Below are 15,658 nucleotides of genomic sequence, written 5' to 3'. Positions count from 1 at the left end.
GCGGCGGGCGGCGGCGGCAGCACCTGCACCAGCTCCCGGGCCCCGCGCTGCGCTCTCCGCCCCGCCGCGCCCGGGGCCGCCGCCCCGCGCTCTCTATGGATGTCAAGGCGGCCCCCAACGGGGTGGCTACCATCGAGGACCGGATCCTGCGGATCACCGGCTACTATGGCTATTACCCGGGTTACTCCAGCCAGAAAAGTAAGACGCCGCGGGGCTGCCTTGCTCCAGGCGCCCAAGCGGGTGGGATGCGGGGGGGCGCGCCGTCCGGACACCTGCAGCCCTGCCGATGCCGCTAATGCTACCCTCCTGGCCGTGGGGCCGCTGGGGCGAAAAGTATGTCCGTTATCCTCCGTGCTGAACCACTAGAGAGAACGGGGGGCCCGGGCCGTTTGCTCCCAGGAGTTTGTTAACAGGCGCAGCCTCGGGGTGGGAGGCGCGGGGGCTACCGGGTGAGCGCTCCTGACAGCCGTCGGCCGGCTCACCTCTGGCTTGTCTACGACCGGGGGAGGCTGCCATGGCTGTTTACTTAGCGGAAAGTCAGCCCTGGGTGCCGCACTCCCCCCGCCCCAAGCCCCTGCTGGGTGCCGGGCGCAGGGCGGGCAGGCTGGGTGGGCGGGGGCGGCCGAGCCAGACGTGGGTCCCGGCTCAGGCCGGCTCGGCTTGTTCGCTCGGGCTGTCGAGACGCTGCCAGCGCGGGAATTACTCCGGCTACAACGTCTTTGCGAGGTCCTCTACCCAGGACAGAGGGAGAACCTGCTCGGGTCTCCGAGTGCCGGCGTCTGGAGCCTCAGAGACCCGTGCCTACGACTGGGGGAGGGGGGCGGTGGGTGGAGGGGGGAGGCGTGATAGGGCCACGCGCCCGCGCTGCCCGGCGCACGTCGCGGCTACCTCTGAGCCCGAGTAGGCTTCTCTGTTCCGCACAGGCTTTCTCCCGGCTCTGCCAGGTCGGGCGGCGCGGATGCTTTCACATTTCTGGAGCAGTTTTGCGGGGAGGGCGATGAGGGCGCTCTACTCTGTCCTCCTCCCCCAACACACAAACCCACTGGCTGTCTTTGCTGGAATTAGTTCAGCCAGCGACCGGAGCGAAGCTCGTTTTTCTCCGAATTGGGGGACTAGTTGCGGCTTAATTCCCATGCAGGTGGGATTTCGCTTTTCCTCTATCAATGCATTTCTGTCGCAATAGATGGAGCTTAATTGATGTTTTTGCTGTTATTTTTAACCGGAGACCTTGCAAGATCCTAGATGCGTTTCTGATTGGTATTTTCCTGTGACATTTTGGGGTCTGATCAATGTTACAGTTTCTCTGATGCAGGCAAACCCTGACACGTAGACGAGAAAACACTTTTTTTTTTTCCCCATGGTACTTTCTCCCCCACTATGCTCCATCTCTATTTAATAATAATTCAAGAGCTTTGTTCTCATAGAGATATTTTCTCATTTAATATTTCATTTGGTTTCAGGAAAGGCCTGTCTGATTTGGATGGTTTCTGTCTAGCTGTTTTTAGAAGCTTACATTATTCATTTTCCATACAAAAGTAATTATATAGTGTTAGAATTTTCTGGAAAGAAAATAACACACTGTGGAATGCAGTTTGAAGTCTTTGTACTATAGACTCAGAAACTTCTTTTTCCCCCCTATTGGCAAAGGGTTTCTTTTTTAACCCTAGAAACTTAAGTGGAAGCACTAGTATTCCATGTGGAGATTACTTGGATGTCACCTTTGAATATTTTAATTAGGAACGATGGGATTTTGGTTGTTTAGAGAATGGAGAAGCTGTCTGTGAAATTACAAGACTCAGGGTAGTTTATTATTGCAATCTTTATAACAATGGAACTTTGGTTAATAAAGAACAAACCAAATGGAATCCTGGAAAAGTGACATGTTAGATGAAATCATGTTCATATTATCTTTTCAGACTCATTCAAATAACTGCTCATGTATCATTTGCAGTAGAATAATAGGACAAAAAGAGGGAAGAGCATTTGCTGAGACAGTAACTGAAGCTAAAGGGGATCAAGATACAGTTGGCATAGTTATTTGTGATGGGCCCTTACCTAACTTCAGGCCACGAGCTCAGTGAGGACAGCATCTCACAAGGACGGAGAATTACAAGATAGTCAAATAACTTTCAGGATGTTCGTGCTTTCAGAGGTGGGAAGAGCTTGCCATTTTGCGCAATGAGAGACTAGGAGAGGAGAGAGCTGGAAGAGAGCCAGGCAGCCGAGCACCATGAAATAATCCTGCCCTTAATGCTGGCTTCAACTAGTAAACAAACACATTGAAGCAAAGCAGTACAATATGGTCAATTGATTTAGCTGTTACCAGGAATGAGCAACAGCTTGGGGGAAGTCCGGAGGGATATATTTAGGAAAAGGCTATGGTGAGGAATGTATAATATGTGAAGGCAAGGTGACTTTCCCGTTTTCTGACTGGTCATGTGTGAGGCCTGAAGGATGATCTCTGGATATCTATGCCATGTACCTTTTTAGAGGTAGGTGGGGACTCACCTCTGAGAAAATGCATCAATGATCAGTCTCTTGTTAACGCATTGTGCTGGCATTCCTGGCAATCAGGAAGAGGAGTACCTTGCCAGAAAACTTCTATTAGTCAGCCTGATACAAAAAAGGTGTGTGTGTGTGTGTGTGTGTATTACATATATAGTATATAATTTATAATATATACGATATATCAGTATGATATTATCAGGATAACAATCAAGGTACAGAAATGATTGAAGCATTTGTCTAGCCTGGAGTTACTTACAGCCTGGGAGGGAAACTAGTGTCACCCATTCAACAAGTGTTAAGTGGGCACCTCCTATGTGCCGGGAATACACATCCAAGAAACATAACAGACAAAAACGTTTTCCTTTTTAGAGCTGAAGTTTCAGTGGGTAGTGACAGACGATAATAACGAACAAACAAATAAATAATGTATATTTCAAGGTGATAGGTGCTTTTAAAAAATATCACAACAGGTTAAAAAGAATGACAGATTCTGAGGAGGGTAGAGATTGTGGCAATTTTTAAGTCAGGTAAGGCTTCACTAAGAAGGTCACGACTAGGCAAAGCCTTGAAGAATATGAAGAAGTTAGACATGTGGACATCTGGAAGATATTCCAGGCAGAGGGAACAGTCAGTGCAAGGCTCTGAGGTGGAATGTGCCTGGCATGCTAGAGAAAAAGCCTGGAGGTCTGCATGGCTGAAGTGGGGTGAATAGCTGGGAGAGTGGTTGGAGATGACATCACCATGGGTGCAGGGCTCAGGTAAAGTAGGGCCTTATAGGCCATTGTAAGTCCTTTGGCTGGGGAGCCTTTGTGGGGTGTTGACAAAGGAGTGATGTGACTTGACTTACCTTTCAAAAGGATCAGTTTGACTGCTCTATTCAGGCAGGGGTGGAACAGAGAGACTAGTTAGTATGTTATTGCTATAACCTGGGTGAGAGATGATGGTGCTGGGAATCAGAGTGGTAACAGTACAGGTGGGAAGAGGGGGTCAGATTCTACAGATATCTGAAATTAGAGCCAAGTGGGGTTTCTGATGGATTGGATATGGCATCTGCAAGAGAGAGAGGAACAAAAAATGATCCTGTCTTTTCTGGTTTGACCAACTTTGAGTTGCCAACAGCTGAAGTATGGAAGGCTTCAAGGTAGAGTGGCTTTAGGGGGTCAGGGGATAAGGATAATGTTTTGGAAATGTTAAATGTAATTGGAGATGAGGGGTAAGGCTGGAGTTGAGAGGAAATATCTGATTGGAGATATAAATTAAGGATTTTTCAGCATTTGGATAGGATTTGAAACCAAAGACTGATGAAATCTCCAAGGAATGAATTTGTGTAAAGAAAAAAAGAGGAACAAGGACTGAACCCTGGGGCTCTCAGACATTAAGAGGCTGGGGAGAAGAAGAGAAACCACTGTGGGAGACCAAGAAGGAGGTCCCAGGGAGGTGGGAGGAAAACTAGGAGCATGTGATACCCCGGAAGCCAGTGAATAGTTTCAAGGGGAAGGGATCAGCTCAGTCCTGTGCTGCTGAAAAATTAAGTAAAATGAAAACTGGTAACTGACCACTGAATTTGGCAATTGGGGATCATTGCTGACCTTGACTAGAACCTTGGCAAGAGCAGGTAAGGTACGATACAAGTACTAGAATGTGTATAAGAGAGAATTAGAGGACTTGGAAATGTGAGTATAAACAATTCTTCAAGGATTTTTTGTGCAAAGGGGAGCATAGGAAATGGGGACAGTAGGGTTAAGAAGTTTTTTTTTTTTTGGAAGAAATAACAGCATGTTTGCATGCACTTGAGAATGATTCAGTAGAGAAAGAATAATCAGTGATGTTGGAGAGAGAAGGTATGGAATCTGTTGCACAACAGAAAGGACATATCATGGATGTAGGGCAGAGGGTGTGGGTGCGGTTTCTGGAAGGTGGGTAACCAAGATGGTGGGGTCGGTTGAGGTTTTCTTTGGTTGCTTTAGTTTTCTCCAAAGAGGAAGCAAGGAATCAACTGAGAGAGAACGTGGGGGAGCGGGTGGTAGTGGTTGGAGGAGAGAGAAGGTGTGAATAGTTAAGTAGGGAGAGTGAACAGACTGGGGAAATGCAGTAAGGCTGCCTGGCTGCCTTACCGGGCCCATTTCAGGTTTCTGGCCACAAATATAAAGTGAGACCAGTCAGTAGGTTGTCGTATTTACTGATACAATGAAGACATGGACAAGTGAAGAGAAGGATTTAACCAGAGTTGCAGATTATCCAATGGGTATAATAAAATAAAAGGGGCAAGAGGGTAGCGAATGCATGAAGGGAGGTATTACCGTAATGGTTGACCATAGCATTTAAAGCTGGTAAGCAGAGGAGAGGAAATCAAGGTAATGACGGAGAGTAAAGAGGTGATAAGGATCAGTGGATTGCAAGCTCAGTGGGATCAAAGGGTTGCGGAAGTTAGCTGGAAGACAAGAGGTGGTGGTCAGAGAGAGCGCTATATGCTGTAAGATGTTACTTCCATTAAGTGAAGTCAGAGGATAAATCAATTTATGTTTTACTGTATTCCATAATTGATATTTTTGGGGTGAGCTTTCCTTTTGTGTTTGCATAAGGAGGCGGTATGTTGATGTGTGGTGAATTAAGCCCTAGTGGTTTGGAGGTTGATTCTAGTCTTAAACCTGCCAGGTACTGGCTCCAAGACCTTCCCTGTTTGTAAAAGAGTATAGAAGTTGCTGTCTCAGGACAGCCATGCAGTAGGCTAGCTTTGACAGCTTTCAAAAAAGTTCCATCCTCCATGGAACAATCTTACTTGGTGATCGCTACTGTGTTTACTTTGCCTCTCTACCTCACCTTCCATCTCAGATGGTGACCTGTTGCCTCTCTTTGTTCTATGTCTTTGCGCCTGTGGGCCTTTTCTTTCCCTATGCCCCGTTAGTGACCGGGTTCTGTGGATGTTTACTGTTGGTAGCTGCAATAGTACAATTTCTTCCCCTTGCTCTGATTCCAGCGCTGACAACCCCATCCCCCAAAAGAACTCTGCCAACGCCTGGCTCCTCTGGCTTTCTGATGTCCCTGACTCCTGCTGTAGACTGAGCATGTCTCAGCTGTCTCTTCTCACCTGACTTTCCCTGGGCAAACTCATTCAGTCCCGTGGCTTCACCATCTCCTAGGAGTCCGTGTATCTAGGTCCTCTTTTCCTGAACCAAGACCATTTCAAACATCCTGCTAGAATTCCTACCTGGATGTCCTCTCAGCGTGTCACACATAAAACAAAATTCATCAGCGCATCCTTAAAATATGCCTTTTCCGGGGCGCCTGGGTGGCTCCGTCGTTAAGCGTCTGCCTTCGGCTCGGGCCTGATCCTGGTGTTATGGGATTGAGCCCCACATCAGGCTCCTCCGCTGGGAGCCTGCTTCTTCCTCTCCCATTCCCTCTGCTTGTGTTCCCTCTCTCTGGCTTTCTCTCTCTCTCTGTCAAATAAATAAATAAAATCTTTAAAAACAAACAAAACAAAAAAAATATGCCTTTTCCTTCTTATTATGCTTTTTAGCTTCCAATATCTGCATCTAACCAAGTGCCTGGAAACCTGGAGTTATCCTCAAACCTCTACCCTTTTTTCTTACCCTATATTCAGTTAAGAAGTCCTATCTGTTCTTCCCCAAATATGTGTTTTCCATCCCTACTGGCACTGACTTAGTTCTATCCATCACATCCTTCCTCCAGCCTCAAACCCTTCCAATCCAGTATGCACACCTGAACAACCTTTAATTCCCTAAAATGCAAATCTGTTCATCTCCCATCCCTGATCAAATGCCTGGAATAAATCTTCATTTTCTATGGAATAAAGTCCAAACTCCTTAGCATGCCACAATCTGAACCCAGCTTACATTGTTCTATTTTAGCACACATTTTCCCCACTAATTGCCAAAGTAATGCATGCTTAATGCAGAAAATCTGGAAGGCAGAGAAGCAAAGAGAGATTAAAACAAAATTACTCATAATTCCATCACCCAGAGGTGATTAGTATTAACATTTGGTTAACACTATCCTTTCAGTCTTTTTATACCCATGGACATGTACAAATTCTTTTTATTTCATACTGAACATTTCTCTCATTGGTCTCTATATTTCTAATAAATGTAATGTGTTCACAGTCTTCCATATATTCAAGCACCTTAATCTACTTAAGCTGTTGGATTTTCAGCCCAGTTTTTTGTTTGTTTATTTGTTTTCTAATTTCATAGCTCGCATGGCCTCCACAAACCCTGGTCCTAGTCCCATCAAGGAGCTCATTGTTTTGATAACATTATTGTCTCCATGCTCTCTGCTCCTCTGGGCCTTTTTACACTATGGCCAGATGGTTTCTTCTCCCTGTGTCCCCTTCATCACTCTTTGGAAAGCTCCTATTTATCTTTAAAGGCTGAGTTTAGACGTGCTGTCCTCTGCAAAGCTTCCTGCTTGCTCCAGGCTGGGTTAATCCTCCCTCTGCGCTGCTGTAATACCGTGTACTCCCCTCTCCTCCAGCAGTTAGCACACTATTTTCGGCTGTTTACTTTACACAAGGCTGTCTCACCCACAGAGCTTGGGGAGGGCAGGGACTGACTTTATTTATTTATTTTCCTCTTAGGCAACATGTCTAGTACATTCTGGGTGCTCAATAAAGTTTATTGTACTAATGAATGAGTGATTATAGTTTCCTGTGAAGAAATTGGAGAGTTAATTATTTTCACACAGAAGAAGAAAGAGTACATGATGGTAGCAATTGGAGGGAAAGAAAAAATACACCAGCTATGAATAGATGTGCCTGTTCAGAGAGTGAGAATACACCAAATGGTATTTTGTGATCGCTTTACCTTTGTGGTTGTAACTTCTGCATTTTTGTCCCTCTTACTTTCTTCGTAGCATTGTCTGTGCTTGAATGGCGGGGGTGGGGATGGGGGAGGAAAGGTTTGTTTTTTTTTTTCTTTTTAATACATAGTCGTACAAGTTACTAGAATTATAAGAGATATGATGTGGTCCTTCCCCCACCTTTGAAATGGTTGCCATTGGTCTTCATGGTATCATATGTAACACACACTCTAACGGGTTTTAGGTTATAAAATTGTAATGTTGCTCCACTCTAATGGAGTAAGTTATAAAATTGTCTTACCAGTGAAAGGAACACAATAAATATTTCTCCCAGTTCGTATTCTGTTTTACCCTGATAATAAGCTTTATGCTTCTTTGTACATGGCAGGTAGTGTTTTGTAAACAGTTATAATTACCATTGATATGTAGTATTGAGAAATCTTTGTAACATAGTTTTTAACTGTAACATGTAAGGGCTGTGTTGATGCTGAATGTCATTGTGCATGTTAGTAATGTTGGATAACATGGTCATTTCTACAATTCTTCGTTTGGCGCTTTTCATTCAAAATATAAATTTACATGTAAATTAGGTATTGTGTTATAAAATACTACTACTACTACTAGCTAACACGTGGGTTTAGCATTATAAAGTAATTCACGGATTTACTTTCTTTGGGAAGTCTATCTAAGGCCTGTGTGAGGCCATGAAGTCTAATGCAAGACCACAGCGTCCTGCTCTCTTACTACTTCTCCTTCTTTTTTTTTTTTTTTAGATTTTATTTATTTATGTGAGAGAGAGCGAGAGAGAGCACAGAGGCAGAGGGAGAAGCAGACTCCCCACTACCCTAGGTTGAGGGTTGGACTTGGTTTGGGCTTGGGTCATGATCTCAGGTTCTTGGGATGGAGCTCTGCACTGAGTGAGGAGTCTGTTTGAAAATTCTCTCCCTCTGCCCCTTCCCCTGCTCTATCTCTTATGAATAAATAAATATAAAAAAAAAACTTGCACAAGTAGCTCTTCAGGTCAACAATTTTGTTCTTGTAAAATGGGAATAATGGTAGCTGTTTCACAGGTCATGGGAGGATTATGTAGGGTGATGTTTACCGAATGACTGGCACAATGCCCAGTTCAATATATGGAAGCTGTTCATGATTATGGAGGAAACCAGTAGAATTGGTTTCACCATCAGAGACCTCTGTTCACTTTTTCCTGGTGATAAGTGACTTACCACTTTTTTTTTTTTTCCATATCCAGCATTGTGTTTTGAATTGTTATTGGAAGTTGTGTTATAGCAATGTTAAAGATAATTTACGAATTGCCCAAGTTCACAGTGGTTTTTATTATTGGACATTGCCTTTCCTTCCTTATCCATTTCTGGCTTGTCCGGTGCTATAATCACCAGTATAAGTGTGTAAGTATGTAACACTTACCTGGATTGCCCCCAAGGATAGTTTGAAATGGGTTGGAGGCCATTTGTGATGAGGTTATTCTAAAGAGAGGAGACAAATCTAGGGCCTGTGAGTGACAGGATGGGTCTGCATGTCTGGAGATAAAGATATGCAGACCTCAAAGTAGAAGGGAGTCCAGAGGGGTTCCAGGGGTGTGGGAGAATAGGGATGAGAGAGTGGGGGAGGGGGAGCATGGAATCCCATTTGAAGATGGGTAGCATGGGATGGGGTGAATAGGGTTAGACAGGATTGGGAAGGCAAACAGGTGAAGAGAAAGTGAAGGCTGAGTTTTAATTTGGAGCTAGTCTGTTGGAAGTTGCAATGTTTTTTTAATATGGGAGTCTTAAAGGGACAGTTCCTTTTTGGGCTATTTATGTAGCAGTAAACATAACAGAGTCCTTTATGTTCTACTTTAAAAAATGCATCATTATGTTATAAACACATTACATATTTATACATAATCTTTGGAGTTACTTTTTTTTAAGTTATAAAGTGTTTAATTATTTACAGACGGAGACGAATATAGAGAAAACGGAAAATAATCTTGTCACCCTAACCCAGCTACTATTATTTTGGCTAATTTCCTTTCCTCCTAATGTGTATAGGGCTTCATTTCTTGAGTTTTGACAAATATAAACTATAGTGTAGTTATAATTCTGATATATACACAATTTTGTGCCCTGCTTCTCTTCTGCTTAACATTTTAGGATAAGCATTTTTAATTTTGTTGCATTTATCTGCTCTGAGAGGCTGGAATTAGATTCTCCTTTCAGAGATCTTGCCTTAAAAAATTTGTGCAAGCTGGTTCTCAGTTATTTGAGACTAAATAAAATGGAGAGACCTGGAGTGTTCATGAGGGCTTGTTTGGTTTCTAGTTGCAAGATTCCATTCGAGCTCGCTCTAACAAAAACGGAAGTGGTTGAAAGGAAGACTGGGAGTGTCCCATGGATTTTGGGGGCAGGCATAAGGTGGGATAAGATAGCAGCAGGTCCTGGAGTGTGATAGGGAAAACAGAAAGCCCTCTTTCTCTGCCTTTCATCTCTTTTTTCTGGCACACATTCTCCATTCTTGTCTCTTCCTGCAGGCTGGCTTTCTCAATTTCCTTGTCCAAATGGTTGAAAATAGCCTCTGCCAGCAGTTCCAGTGTTTACGTGTCCTCTATTCAAGAGAGCAGACAGATTGAGCAAGAATCTCTTACTTCTAAATCCAGATTCCCGGAGAAAGGGACTCTTTGGCCCAATTTGGGTCAAGTGCACACTCTTGATTCTATTGACTGGTGGTTTGGGGCAGGGTCAATTTAAACAATCATGCTGCCAGAAACTCTCTCCTGTAACCCTTTTGACTGCGGGGGGTGGGGGGGGGGAGTTGTTTCCAGGGAAGGGGGCAATTGGCTGGACAGTCAACTTAATAGCTGTTTAGTTCACAGAGCTTTGCATAAGAAAGTTTTTTTTTATATATAAAATCATAGGCTTCAATCAAGCTCCAATCTTTTCTTTCTTCTGGTTCTGATAGTTTTTAGAGTGTATCTCGATAATATTGAGTGAGGTTATAGATAGTATATCCCTACAAACTAAGGAAATCCAAGTGTCTGTTGAGAGTATAAGTCCCTAGGGACTTCTGTTTAAAAGTACCCAGCCAGTGCTGCAGACTACATATTAAGTTTTATTGAAGTGCAACTGCTTACATCAAGTTTGGAAGACATATTTCATTTTCTAGGTCAGATAGGGCAACACACCCATTCCTTCAGGCTCAAGGTATAGTAATTGAGGATGACATTTAACATTGTATATTTTAAAGAGGTATTGAAAATTACACTTTTGTGCAGTCTGGAATTTTCTATATTTAGTCCTGGGCTAATGCCAAGATGGCCCTAGTGAGGTGTCAATAATGGTTTTGTGGTCTTAAAAACCAGACAGACTAAGAATTCTTTATCTTTTGTGAAAGCTGAGATTCCTAAGGGGGGTCAGAGCTGCAAATTTTTACTGCCGATACCTTGCTAAGCTCTAAGTCGTAAGACTTTGGTATCTATCTTGTGTTTTTGTTCATACCTATGTTGAATTGTAGTCTTTCCTGAGGAAAGATCCAGATCGAGTGATTTGGGAGCCCTTTGGAACACCATCTTCCCTGCAAGACTTACGGTGGCAGGTTCTGAAGAAGCAATATACGCATCTAAGACGACATTAGTATTTACCAGGGACATTTCAGGACAAATATATCTGAAGCTGAGAACTTTTTATTTCCTCGTAATTTTTTTTTTTTTTAATGTGAGTACTTGAACAGGAGCTGCTTGTCATGCTCCTTTCTAGTCCGCAGCCATTGTGATCTTTCAGAAACATTAATTGGATCATTCCTCTGGTTAAAGTTTTAAGTGGCTTTCCATATCGCTTTGGAAAACTATAAAAACTTAAACCCAGCCTACAAGGAAGGTCCTGCGGGGTCCAGTTCTTCAGATGGCAACACTCTTGCATGCCCTGATCATGCTTCGGGCACAGTGGCACGTGCTCCCGGCCCTCGCTTTCCTCCCTGCTGGTGCTCCTGCCTGACTGGCTCCTAGCAATCCCTCACGTCTCACCTTCACTGCCACTGCCCTGGAGAGGCCTTTCTAGCTTTGCCTCTCTCTCCTCTGTACTTTTCCTTTACAGCACTTACTACAAACTGCAGTTACAATTTATGGTGATTGCTGTTGACTGTTTAATGGTCTTCCTGCCCACTAGTCTCTGAGCTCCCTGAGGAAAGGGTTGGATCCATTTTGTTCAGCACCATGTACCCAGCACACAGAACGGTGCCTGTGTACTCCATTAATATTTGTTGAATGTGCGATAGAGGCTTGTTAACAATTTCAAGTCGAGTTTTTGCAAAAAAAAAAAAAATCAACTTTTTATTTGAAATGTTTTTCAATTTACAGAAAAATTGCTAAGACAATACAAAGAATTCCTGTATTTCCCTTACCCACTTTCCCCATTGTTATGACTTTATGTGACCAGTGTAAATTTGTCAAAACTAACCAATATTGGTACATTACTGTTCATTAAGCTTTATTTGGATTTCACCAGTTTTTCCATTAAGGTTCTTTCTGGCCCAGGGCCTGGTCTGGCCCATTGCATTCAGTTGTCACATTTCTTAAGTAGACTTCTAATGCATCAAACTTGGAAAGATAGTTTTAATTTTATAGGAATTTCCTGGTCAATTTTTTAGGGCTTGGGTCAGATCACATTTGAAAACTTAACTACTAGTTTACAAGGTGATATTGGATTAAATGCATGTTAGAAATGACCTGTGACTTGACATGGTAATTACATACTGTCTTAAAGGACTGCTCCATAGCATAGAACGGTAGTTGTTAGTCTTTATACTTTTGAACATTTTGGGGGATGCAAAAATCTTTGAAAATCTAGATGAAGCTACAAATTACCCCCCTCCCTCCAAATACACACGTATACACCAAACATTTTCATGCGGGTTATTTGATTACACTGGAAATTTATTACTTCACCAGAATGGGCTATAAAGATGATAATTCCCATGAGTTGTATCTGTTTTTCTATTTTATGAGCATGTGTACAAACTTTAATGGTAATGTCCGGAAAAACTGAAATAGTTCAAATTTGTTAACTAACGTAGGAATGAACTTCAGTTTTATTCAAAAGTGAATTTTACTGAGAGAGCTCTTGTAGTCTGGATTGAATAAGAAGTGGAAATTTTGGAGTGGTTTTAGGCATGGGAGTCATCATTTCATTTGCACTCAAGTCAATGAGGTCATCTTTGAGGCGAGCTCTGCACCATCCATGCTGTCTCTGACAGCAAAGAAAGGATGATGAATTTGTGTTTCAATTTTAAGGTTGTCTCAGCATAATTAGCTTTCAAATACATCCTGCAGTCGGTCTAGATACTCCCAGATTGTTTATCTGCACGGAAATTTTATGACATATTTTCATTCTGGATCCCTTACTTTCCCGAGGAGCTGTGTTTCCAAAAGTACGTGTGGTTTTCAGCTGCATTCTAATACTGATTTTAAAGCTTTCAATGAAGAAGTGTATCATGTGTATATCTACAAAGTAAGCAAAGTGAAAAACGAACTTCTTCCTGAAGTGACTATTCTAAGGATGGGCTTCCCTTTTCTCTCAAAGGTGATACAGATGTCTTGCCAAATGTCATTCAAAGATTTCAAGTCATGGTTTCTGGAAAGACATTCGCTTCCAGGTAGTCAAGAAGAACTCCACATTCTCTTTACTGGTTTTGATGCAATTGGCTTTTAAGGCACTAGACAAGGTTTCCTGTGGGATCACTGACAATATTTTGGATGCTACTACATGCTGACGTGTAAGGCAGCAAGTTACACTAGGAAGCGAACTTCTTTTATCACCAAAGCAGCATAACCTACTTTTTCTCCCCAGGTACAGTTTGTTTGACATTGCAACCTTTCATGTTTCCTAAAAAGCTTACAGGATAGGCATTCTCCTTAGATGATATTCATATACATATGACAGAAAAATCAGGAGTGGGAAGCATCGTGAGACAAACGGTTGTTTGTTAAAGGGAAATAGCGTAGCTGCTGGTATCTCCAATGTTTGCAGCAAAGCTGTGGCAAATAAACAGCTTGGGGAGAAGACTTAATTTGTTAAGGGCACTGCTTGCATTTTTATCCCCTGCTACAGACCACAAACCAGTTTATCCTTTTCCAAAGCACACTGGTTCCCAAGGTCTTCCCAGGATGCATTTGGCTGCAAGAAAACTCAACTTATGTTAGCTTAAGAAGTAAGGAAATTTATTTTCTTTTAGAGCAGGAAGTTGGGAGGTGGCGCGGCTGACTTAATGGCTTATGCTGTAATGAGGTACCCAGATTCTTTTGTTTTCCATCTCTTGGAATGTTGTAGTTTACAGGACATTTTCTTGACTTTATTTTACAACACTTTTATTAACTTTTTTAACTTAAAGCTTCTTTTAAAGTTGTAATAACTTTCTTTTGTTTTCCTAATAATTCTTTAAACAAATATGGTGTCTTGTTCTTATTTTATAAATATGATAGCTTCTCTTATTCCCTGAGGATATTACTAGTATATTTTTTGTTTGTTTTCTTCTTTTCAATGGGCTGCTTTTTGGTTGCTTTTTAAAAAAGTTTTTATTATTGTTAGCCAATATACTTGAAATTTTGTGATTTTTGTTTATCTGCTTATGTCCCAGAATGGAGGGCTCCAAAGCTATTCGGAGTCTGTGAGAGTGATTGAGGAGGGCAAGAACCATGAAGGGTCTTACGCCACTTGCAAGCGAGCAAGTCAGCCTGCTGCAATTTTGTGGATGTTAGCAGAAGACATGAGACTCCTGGGTCAGAGACAAAGGACTTCATCACTCCGAGTCCAGCAAGCAGGGTGAGCTCATGCTCGCCGCGGTTCCCCTTGCTCCCCAGGTTCCACAGGGACAAGGCGGAACAAAGCAAGGCGGATCCTCACTGTTGCAGTAGGTTTGTGTCACAGCTGAGGGCTCCTTAGCTTAGGAAACCCCGAGGATTTTTGATGGCCTGTGAGCAAACTTGCCCAAGCTTTGCTTCAGAGGGAGATGTTTGCAAACACGCCTGCCTTCTGTTCTAGAGGGAGACATTATCTCTACCTTCCAAGCTCTTCACTCTACAGGGGCTTGAAAAAGTAGTCCAGAACAAAAAGCTGTCAGGTTCGCACAAGATCTCCAGAAATGAAAGAAAGACTTATGGAGACTTGTCTCCCGACTGGGGCTTGTCTCTCATGATTTTATTTCAAATAGCTGTGCTGTTTCCTTGGGAACATTTGAAATCATTTTCTTAAGATCTGTTCCTTTGGATCATAGAAGGCTTTTCTTTTTTTTTTTTTTTTTTTTTTTTTTTTTTTAAAGATTTTTTTTTTTATTTATTCGACAGAGATAGAGACAGCCAGCGAGAGAGGGAACACAAACAGGAGGAGTGGGAGAGAAAGAAGCAGGCTCATAGCAGAGGAGCCTGACGTGGGGCTCGATCCCATAACGCCGGGATCACGCCCTGAGCCGAAGGCAGACGCTTTAACCGCTGAGCCACCCAGGCGCCCCCATAGAAGGCTTTTCTAATCTCTTGACTGGCTGCTAACATTTTGGGAATCAAGTAGGAGAGAAGCTTGGGCATCTCAGTGAGCAGTGTGCATATGTTCATGCAATTCCTCCATGATATTGGTATGGTACCCCAAGCTTCAGCCATGCTTGGTGTCCCTGTAGACTCTCGTTTGGGCCTCTCCAGAGAATAAAGCTCTGGCCTTTGGTAGAGTTAAGGGAGGCAGAGTCAAATGCTGTACAGAGTGAGGAGTGGGGACTAAGAAGCCATCAGGCTTCTTAAACAGACTTAACCAAGACTACTGATTTTAGCCCCACTAACATCCCTCTAATAAGGGTAGCTGGTAATTTAGGACAATTCTGTGTTGTAAATGGACGAATATCGACTTTCCTCTACCCTCAGTAGGTTTCAGTTTCCTCAGGCCTGAAAAGTCATTTACTACTTTCTAGCTTCTAGAACGTCGTTATTATCTTTGCTCTTGATTCTGTGGATTTACGCCTTTAAGAAATTCACTTATTGTCGTTTTAGTGGAATTTCCTGAATGAACAAATAAAGATGTGTGTATTCAACCTGTCATCTTTACCAGGAAGTATCATCATCCTTTCTATTTCTGTTCTTTGAAATCCTCCAACGTTTTAAACTAGATCTACTGTAAACTAAGATAGGGCGCCTGGGTGGCACAGTCGTTAAGCGTCTGCCTTCGGCTCAGGGTGTGATCCCAGCGTTTTGGGATCTAGTCCCATATCGGGCTCCTCCACTGGGAGCCTGCTTGTTCCTCTCCCACTCCTCTGCTGTTTTCCCTCTCTCGCTGGCTGCATCCCTCTGTCACATAAATAA

The 15,658-nt window shown here is 42.9% G+C and overlaps 1 protein-coding gene across 1 annotated transcript in view; it reads left to right on the top strand.

Moving 5' to 3' along the window:
* The window catches only part of SLC35F4 (solute carrier family 35 member F4), a 238,667-nt gene that overhangs the window by 249 nt on the left and 222,760 nt on the right, over nt 1-15,658 (top strand). The window contains exon 2 of the mRNA XM_034642830.1: nt 1-198. Coding sequence (XP_034498721.1) covers nt 96-198 — 103 coding nt within the window. The 5' untranslated portion in view covers nt 1-95. The remainder of the gene's footprint in view (nt 199-15,658) is intronic.

The sequence above is a fragment of the Ailuropoda melanoleuca genome, chromosome 14 (assembly GCF_002007445.2).
Source record: "Ailuropoda melanoleuca isolate Jingjing chromosome 14, ASM200744v2, whole genome shotgun sequence".
Taxonomy (NCBI): Eukaryota; Metazoa; Chordata; class Mammalia; order Carnivora; family Ursidae; genus Ailuropoda; species Ailuropoda melanoleuca.
This window is presented reverse-complemented; position numbering and strand designations above follow the sequence as displayed.